Source organism: Indicator indicator, chromosome 18 (assembly GCF_027791375.1).
Source record: "Indicator indicator isolate 239-I01 chromosome 18, UM_Iind_1.1, whole genome shotgun sequence".
Taxonomy (NCBI): domain Eukaryota; kingdom Metazoa; phylum Chordata; class Aves; order Piciformes; family Indicatoridae; genus Indicator; species Indicator indicator.
This window is the reverse complement of record NC_072027.1, coordinates 2090527-2099966: the sequence shown is the minus strand read 5'-3', so window position 1 is coordinate 2099966 and position 9440 is coordinate 2090527. Positions and strand designations below refer to the sequence as shown.

At 39.3% G+C, this 9440-nt stretch overlaps 1 protein-coding gene across 1 annotated transcript in view; it reads left to right on the top strand.

Annotated features, from left to right (window-relative positions):
• The first annotated feature begins 2767 nt into the window (after nucleotides 1-2767).
• Nucleotides 2768-9440, top strand: part of FAM13B (family with sequence similarity 13 member B) — a 38108-nt gene continuing 31435 nt past the window's right edge. The window contains exons 1-4 of the mRNA XM_054389239.1: nucleotides 2768-2939; nucleotides 3371-3583; nucleotides 7405-7582; nucleotides 8943-9087. Of these exons, the coding sequence (XP_054245214.1) occupies nucleotides 2783-2939; nucleotides 3371-3583; nucleotides 7405-7582; nucleotides 8943-9087 (693 nt within the window). The 5' untranslated portion in view covers nucleotides 2768-2782. The remainder of the gene's footprint in view (nucleotides 2940-3370; nucleotides 3584-7404; nucleotides 7583-8942; nucleotides 9088-9440) is intronic.

Below are 9440 nucleotides of genomic sequence, written 5' to 3'. Positions count from 1 at the left end.
TTATATATCTTGTCTTAGTCTTCATTTGTGTCTGCATTCAAGTGGTGTATTATCCTGAGTCAAGGGAGGGCAAGTGAGAAAGCTGTTGATCAATTTAAAAAGTGAAGATAGAGTATTAAATTATTAACATTTTATGAGATGGATGTCAAGATTGTTCATTTGGTCCTGAATTATGAAGAAGTAGTTGCTTCTAATTTGCTCTTTTTATTAGATGATGTTTGTTTTGAAGGTTTATTTGTTGTTTGTTTTAGCAAGGCAGCCTGGAGCAGTTGTGGCAGATCCATCAAAGACTTTTTCCCAGCTGCCATTAACCCCACAGTTGGCCAGCATGAATCTTTCTGCTTCGCTGTGGATAGGCTGATTTTGGTAGAACTCTAGGCAATAAAATGTGTACATTTTGAAGAGGAGGATGAAGCAGCCTTGTGTAGAGCTGCCTTAAAACATGAGTGCAGTTTGAGGAGGATTTGGAACAGGAAAGCCTTGATTCCTGGTGTCATAGGCTAAGGAATGAACTGACATTTGGTACAGAAATGAGAGTAGTAGCTTGTAAGGACTTTGGAGGTGAAGATCAAGTTGATGGTTTTTGTTGTGGAATTGAAGCAAGACTCAAAGTAGAGGGAAGAAAGAGAGAGAAGGTGCTTCTCTCAAGTCTGTCAGCTGAATTCTCATATCAACCTTAAGTAATGAACATATTTCACTCCTTTAATTCTGAAGGGAAAGCCTTTTTATTTTCTAATTTGGGTGATGTGTGTCATGTTTGTGTGTGTATGTTGCAAGCTAATTTTGCCCGGTTAAAGTCGCTGGAGTTTATTTAGAACAGGTAATGGACGTGACCAAGGCAATAGATAACTTTTTGATTATATTTGGATGTTAAAACCAACTCCATTGTGTCATAAAATTGTAGTTTTGTATTTAGTGCCACAGAAAGCCAAAAAGGCTGTTGCTGTGGCCCATTTCTATTTGAGAACTGAGAACATAAAAAATACCCAGCTATCAGGATTCTGAAAGGTGGCAGGAACGTGGGTGGTTCTAGGGAATCTTGGTTTGGGAAGATGCTTCCTGTATCCAGATCTGATGACTACTCGGACTTTGAACCTGTGGTTAGGACACATAATAAACTTTCTAGAAAAGATGTTCTGTACCACTGAAATCTGCTCAACTGTGTTGTTCCTTAGTCAAGATTTTGTTATTAGTTTGTGCCATTTAAAGACAGCGTGATAAACTAGTGCCTGAGATGCTTCTACAAGTGTTGCAGACATGGAATGGTTCTGTGTGGTAGGTACTGTGAAATACCTCAGGCTAACCTTCTTAGCCCTTTGTGATTTCTTTGGAAGAAGAATGAATGAGTCTGAAATGATTTCATAATCGTTAATGCCAAGATGTCCTATGCTAACTTTCACTTTAAGTTTGGTTAGCCACTAAGTGCAAAAAGGGGATTTGGTTTTTTACATGCTCTCCTGTGAGCCAGACTAATGTGGTGTTTATGCTTCCTTGTTCTGAACAAGAAACTGATGATTTGACAATGAGAATTCCTCAAACGTGATGTTTAGACTTGTAACGGCGTTGAAAACTGTTGAAAACTTTACGGTTCAATAATGTTTTCCTTATTTCCAGATTAACTACTGAAGTACTGATCGAGTTCTGCTATTCTTCAATGAGGAACTACAGGCTGATCTTTTGCCATAATCTTAAACAACCATAAATGACAAAAGAATGCTTGGTCAGTGAGGGCAGCTGGCGCAGAAAACGTTTTTCAAACTCGGCTGTTTAAGTACTCTGAGGTAGGTTTCTTCAACTACTATACTCAGGCTGTAGAAAGCAAATGGATTACAGTCTGTCTAATTTATTTGTATTTATTAATCCATTAGTAAATAGAGAATTAAGTTTGGTTACAGTGCTTTGATTAGCAGTATTAACAGTATTCTATGAGCCATCCACTATGAAAGTGATTGCTTGGATTTAAGTATGTTTGCTCTCTTTAATTTCTTTTGAAAAGACAGGTTTTTTTTCTTTGCTGGAAGAAACATTTTGGTTTTGACAGGATAGCAGTTGCACTGAGTGACTTACAATGCCTTTGGTAATGCCTTTGTTATCTATCTAGATCCTGTATCAAGCAAAGACTTGCAAGTAAAGCTTGAGCTTCTGCATGATAGGGAGAGTGGTATCAGTGAGCATCTAGAAACTAGTTTTGGGGGTTTTACGTTCAATAAAATTTTTAATTTGATGCAGGTGTTGAGAGCTTTATTGTGTAGATCAGAAAACGCCAACTATGTTAGAACTGCACACAGTGCAGTTGTGTATCACGAAGTAGTTAAGCATTTAATGAAACTGAAACTTGAGGGTTTGGTTTGGTATAATCCACTAGTTTCATTTCCTCTGGAGAGGTTTTTGTATTGGCTTTTCAAAGCTGACTGATAAATGCTGTCAGAAAATGTACTGAAGAATCTGGCTCTGCCAGAGCACCTTAGAACTAAAGTAACTGTTGTAACTAGAATTTTCTGCATTTTCTTTGCTGCTGTGTATATATTCTCATTGGTCCTCTATTGAGGAATGAATAGAACACCTAGGTAACAGTCATTTATCTGGTTAGTTGAATTTGGAGTCATTACAGAACTTCATTAAATCAGTGAATTGATTAAGAGAGACTGGAGAGTATCTGCATGAGGCAATTAAAGCCTGTTGTGTTACAGATCGATACATTCAACACTGTACACTGAAGGATGGTTTTAAATTCTTCTTGCTTGACAGAAAAGACAGCTTTGATTTTTGGCTGCAAAAAGATATGAGGAAGAGCTCCTCCCCTTCCTTGAGTAACTGCAACTCTGTTCTTGCTAACAAAATATTTGGAATTCCACTTGATGAGCTGCAGCAAGAAGGGCAACCAGACAATGAGGTTCCATTCATAGTCCGCCATGTCGTGGACTATATTGAGGAACATGGTATGTATCAACTTGCTGTGCTTTATAGAATGATTTATCTGTTATTCTTACAGCACAGATTGGGGGTTTGGAACAGTATTTGTTTTCTTAAGATTTGATTGGATGTGATTTCGGTTGTATTTTGGGTGATGCATGCTTCCTTTCTTTACTCCTTGTGTTTGATTATCACTGGTGTCTAGCTAACACTAATGCAGTCAGCTCAGTATGGGACTTGACAGGAAAAGGTGTGTTTCAGGTACTGCCAACATTTACCTTATTCCTGTATTCTTAACTGGGTAGAAGCCTCTGTTTGCTGGGAGGGGGACTGTTGGAAGTCTTGCAGAACTGTTGCCCAGAAATTCTTGAATTGTGCATATCTGCTGATCAGTATTTTCTGTTATATTTGTCCATACTAGATCTAAAATTTATTCCTGCAACTTTTTCTAATGCAGGGGGTCTGGAACAAGAAGGACTTTTTCAAGTCAATGGGAATGCTGAGACAGTGGAGTGGCTTCGGCAAAGATATGATAATGGAGAAGATGTGGACCTGGTTAAAGAGGCAGATGTACCCTCAGCTATTAGCCTTCTTAGATTTTTTCTTCAAGAACTTCCAGAGCCAGTTATCCCAGGCAGTTTGCACATACATTTGATGCAACTTTCTCAAGGTAGTAATTATTTTTGACTAAGTATTTTCAGTTGATTAATTTAAGAGTAAAAACCACTATTAAATTTTGTAGTGACATGAAAGTGTCTTTGGTGTTCTGTGTAATAATGTGTGTAGCAGGAGGCATTCAAATATACCTTTTCTTAGCATAAAACCCAAATAAATAGGGCTTTCATGGGAAACTCAGTCTGGATTCAAAGACAGAGAAATTGCCACATACCATGCTGATTAGTTCTGAATATTCCATGCTCTTGTGAGAGAATACTGGGACACTGGTCAAAGCCACTGGAATCAAAGTTGTTTGATGATTTCCCATCACTAGCACTTTAGAACTGCTAGGGAATGCTATTGTCTCTTTTTCTCTTATTTACTCTGAATTTCACTTATTCTGCTTATCCTTTCATGGCACTTACAGTTTTTACATGCTACAGAAGAGCTCTCAACCCTATGCTCATGTCATATGTGCTCTCCCACTGTGGATTTTTTTCAGTCTAAGATGCATTTGTAGGAGGAAAAAATCCACCTGTCATCAGCATATTGTTGCTAAGTATGTTTTTTCATACAGTGCAAAACCTTACCCTGTCAATTTGACACCCATATGCTGGCACAGTGTTTTCTTTACCAGTTCCCAACTTGTCTGTCTGTATCTACTCTCCTGGGTCTTTTGACCTCTGCTGTGTTGATTGGTGTTGGAGTTGATTCATAACTTGACTAGCAGAAACACTTGCCTTGCACCCCTGCATTAGTAATGTCCTCAAAGGGTACTCTGCTGTCAGAGCTCTGCACCCTGTGGGATAACTGAGGGGTTTGCTGGTTGTCACTCTGCAGGAGTGTTGCTCATTTTCCAGTGTAAGTTTGTACTTCCTTCCAAGTGTTGGGCTTGTTTTGCTTTGTAAGATGCCCACTTTTGTTTGGTTTAATTTTCTGTTGTTGAGTTTATTCTTGGTAACTTGATAATGCTTGTGCTAGTCCCATTTGTTCAGAGGAGGAATTGGTTTGGGCTGAGTACAGAATAGTTTTCCTATACTCTTGAGCCGTATTTACCTCCCTTGGTGGCCTGTATCTGGATAGCTGGTGAACAGAGGCCAAGCACTCATGTGTGAGGCACTAAGTAGTCTTGTGCTGAAAACAACTTTTGGAAGCTACAGACCAAAGAAGCTTGTTAAGGCTGAGGTTCTGTTCGCCCTGTGCAGTAATGAGAAACTGAAAGGGATGGGGAATTTCATTAGTGATACAGCTGCTGTGTGGTTTGTGTTGCTGATGTTCATTGGACCTAAGATGTTGTTTGGGGTTTGGTTTGTTCTCCCACCTGGCTCCCCATGAAAAAGATAACGAATAACAAAAGGGTTGTTAAGACAGTAACTCAGAATGCGCTGGTTGCTTAGCTCGTACTGCTGTGCCCCTTGATTTGCAATGTTATCTCTAAGGACTGGGATTGATTGAGGTGTACTCACTTGGTGTGACAGTGTAATTCCCTTCTGTGACTTGTGAAATACAGTATGAAAATTGGGAGTTTTCCATCATTGAGTAGATGGACTGTGGAAGGATTTACACGTGGGTTGTTTTGGGAAAAGAGATGTTCTTCGGTATCTAAGTCCTCATTTATTCCCTTTTGTTAAATATACAAAGAAACTCACTTGAATTTGCAGCTCATTGTTTCTGCTGGCTTTTTTTAAAGTGTAAAATAAAATTATTTCAGAAAGATGTAACATTATCTGTACAAAGGAAATCAAGACATTTAAACCTTTAAATGTTGTTTCCTGTTACTAAAATTAAAAGTTTCAATTTCCTCTGTTCCAGTTTTGGCTTTTGATATTTCAGCTGTTTGGTAGACACATCTTAGTTAGTTTCCAGATTGCAGTATCAGCTGCCTTTTATGCAGAGGAATTGCTTACTACTGGTGTTTTCTTGCTTTACAAGGCCTTCCATATCGTTAGGGTAAGCTTCCCAAAACGACTCAGTTATACAGCAAGGTGTGGCCCATACACATCTTTTGAGACTCATTCCCTGCAGGCCCTTTGGGCAAGTGATTTTAGTAACTGAAGTGTGAATTTGATCCCAGTGTGCTAGGCCATGTATCCCAGAAGTGTGTATCCCTGGCCTACTGTCAGAGAATTTCAGTTACAGGTAAGAATGTTCCCACTGCTGATCTCTGCCTGTTGTTTAGAACCTGCATTTTAGGACAGCTTGGTCAGACAAAACATGTGTAGATGTGTGTGTGAGATGGTCTGGCTATCACCTCTTGCTCTGTTTCTGTTTGAATATTTACTTTGTGAAAGTATTTTTTAAGTTCTTGGTTTTGCTGTTCTGTTTCCTAAAGCATTTCCGGAGTAAAAACGAACAAAATTAATTTTGTTTTGTTACTGTTTTGAGAGAATATTTTTCTGTGCTTGGTTACTTGTATTCAAACACTGCAGATGCTGACTGTCTGAGCAAATGATGTCCTGCACAGCTGCTGCCTGCTATTACTGTACCTACCCAACAGGGAATTTACTCACTTCTTTGATTTGATACTAAGGACTAGGATGTCACAGCTCTATTATCTAGAGAAGCAGAATGACTGCTCCTCATCTTCAAACATCCTTTTCCCTTTCAAACTGATCTGAGAAGAGTTTTCAAGTGTCTAGGAAAGAAGGGAGACGCCTGTTGGTGTCTTTTTTTTTTTTTTTTTTTTTTCCACCTTCCCTCTCCCATTTTGCCTTTCTGACATTTCCTTTATGTGGAATTTCTCTGTTAGGTACAAACAATTCACAGCATCACAGAATGCCAGGTTGGAAGCGACTCTTAAAGATCATCTGTTCCAACCTTTCTAGGTGGATAGTGTAGTTTAAATGTGATTATAAACTCTTTGAACCTTGTTACCCCTAAGGCTGATAATGTAATAAATGGGGGAGATATTTTAATGAAGGGTATGGCTAAATGTGGGATGAGAATCTGGAAGCTTTATGGTGACCCTTTTTCAGATGTGGAATGGAATCAGCAAACTTCAAGCTAAGTATGCACTCAGATGATTTGCAGTGAGATTGCTTACATTCATTGGTTAAATATTACAGAAGGAAGTAGAGTGTCCAAAGTAGCTTGCTTGAAACAGGGAGAATTTAACTAGCTTTTAAGTTAGCTCACTCTCTCTGGAGCTGTTTCTGTCTCTAGAGCTTTTCTGTAAAGCAATTGTTACATAATGGTAAAATGGAAGGACAGGGAGGAGCCATCCTTACATCATCAGAAACTTGAGTGAGCATTAATTGGGAAAAACTGCTGCTTGGACTTGCGGAGGAGAATGTGGTGGAAATCATTGGTTTCTGCTTCATATAAGAAATTAAATTTATAGCTGAATGTATCATTAGGAAAGTAATCTAGTGGTGCTATCCTACAAGACTAGGGAGCAGTTTTTTTGTTTGTTACATTCCCCTGCCTCTTCACCACCCCTTCAAACCTCTGACATCATTGAAGAAGACTGAGAGAATGGGAAATGAGTTGTCAGCCTCTCTTGGAAACATCAGAGAGGAAGAGACTGAGATGCTGGGACAGATGGGTTGTTATGAAGTACTACCACTAGACATGCTTTTCTGATACGTGGGCTTAGGGTGTTTTTTTTTTTTTTTGTTTTTTTTTTTTTTTTACTTTTTCAATGGATAAATGTAGTAGGAGAATCTCAGCCTGAACAAAGCAAGTCAAATTCTGACCTTTTAGGTAGTGGTCTGACAAAATTTACTTACTTTTGAAGTAGAACTGTTGTTATCAGAGTCCAAAAGTTGCTTTATATCCGATGTGAAGAAGCAGCTATTTTATTTGTGTTCAAAATATTGTTATTCTATTTTTCAGATTATAATAATGAAGATGAATTTGGAAGAAAGCTGAGGTTCCTCTTGCAGCAGCTTCCACCTGTTAATTACAGTTTGTTAAAGTTTCTGTGTAAATTTTTAGCTAATGTAGCATCTCATCATGAAGAAATTTGGTCAGCAAGTTCTTTAGCTGCAGTCTTTGGCCCGGATGTTTTTCAGTAAGTTAGCTGTAAAAGTTCATGTAGCCTTTTGGTGTACATCTTTAGGTTAAAGTCTTTCCCAGTCCATGAGTAACAATATCTTTTGGGTATTATCTTTCTATTCTCTTCCACTACCTTACTCCAGTTTTGTCTTACAGTTGTTGTTCAGATCTAAACCATGCCATGTCTATCAGCAGGGGCACTGGAGACCACTGATTTGATTGCTGCATTATTGTTACTACACTGAGCTTAAATATTTTTAGAGGTAGTGTGTAAGATGACTACTTGTAGCAAGAAAGCAGTTCTGGGAGAAAGCTGTTAAAGTACAAATGTATATTGGAGTTTCTTCTCTACAGGAAAAGACTCATGAGAAGTTGATTCACTAATAGTTGAAATAGTTGTTAATTCATCACTTTAAATTAGTATAAAGCTTGTAGTGGTGTGAAGGTATATTTAAAGTTTGGTGTGGTTTGAGTTCAAAGGGACTTTGAACACCACCTAGTTCCACCCTCCTTGCCGTAGGCAGAGACACTTTCCAGTAGACCAAGTTGCTGAAAGCCCCATCCAACCTGGCCTTGAACACTTCCAGGGATGAGGCATTCACAACCTATCTGGGCAACCTGGTCCAGTATCTCACCACCCTCATATGAAGAACTTCTTCCTTAGATCTAATCCAGGTCTGCCCCTTTTCAGTTTAAAAGCATTACTCCTTGTGCTGTCAGTGCGTGCTCTTGTAAAAAGTCCCTCTCCAGCTTTCTTGTAGACCCTTTCTAAGCACTAGAATGCTGGTCTGAACTCTCCCAGAGGTCTTCTCTTCTAAACTCCAGGCTGAACAACCCCAGCTCTTTCAGCCTGTCTTTGTAGAAGAGGTGCTCTATCCCTCTGGTCATCTTTGTGATCCTCTCCTTGCTGGCTTCTGAGTTGCTTGGAGAAGGATGGTATCAGCAGTGCATTCCAGGAGCCTCCTGGATTGCTTCTACCCTGGTATGTTTTCCCTCCAACAGGTATCAGGTGGTTAAAGTCCCTGATGGGGATCAGGGCTTATGAACTGAGGCTGCTCCTGTCTATTTACAGAGGGCCTCATCTACTCTATCTTCCTGGTTGGGTGTCACCTGTCCCTGCCCTCCCTTTAATCCTGACCCATAAGCTTTCTGTGGGCTCCTCATCCATCCCCAGGTGGAGCTCCATGTTCTCCAGCTGGTCATTGACATAGAGAGTGTCGCTCCTTCCTCACCTCCCCTGCTTGTCCTTCCTAAAGAGCCTCTGGCCTTCCGTTGTGGTGTGGGGTGTAGCCCTTAGTCATAGAAGTCAGTCACAGGAGCTCTTTGGGGAAACTTGGATTCAGGTTTTTAAACTAAACTGGTGTTGAAATCTTTAGCATTTACACAGATGTGGAGGATCTGAAAGAACAAGAACTGGTTAGCAGAATAATGGCAGGACTTCTGGAGAACTACTATGAATTCTTTGAAAATGAAGAGGAAGATTTTTCATCTACTAACGATTTAAGCTCAATAACTGAGCAGGTAAAGTATTTTAAATGGCAATATGTTTTTATTTCTGTTTATGAAAGATATATTGAGATTTAATTTTATTTAGTAGTAGACCTTTCAGGAGTTTTTTGCAATATGACAAAACCTGGTATTTCTTTAAATGCATTTCCTTAACAGGTGTGCTTGTGAAGTTGTTGCTTTGTAGTCAGGATAGCTGTGCTGTATAGAAAATACTGAAGAACTGACCTAGCAGTATCCTGCCCCAACACAGTCTCTTTTATGCTATGCAAACAGTATAGCTTGGAAGTGACCTTTTTAGGAGAGGAGAACTGTTCTTTGAGCAAAAGCAGAACCGTGCTGCTGTTGGTCTTCAATAATACACCTAG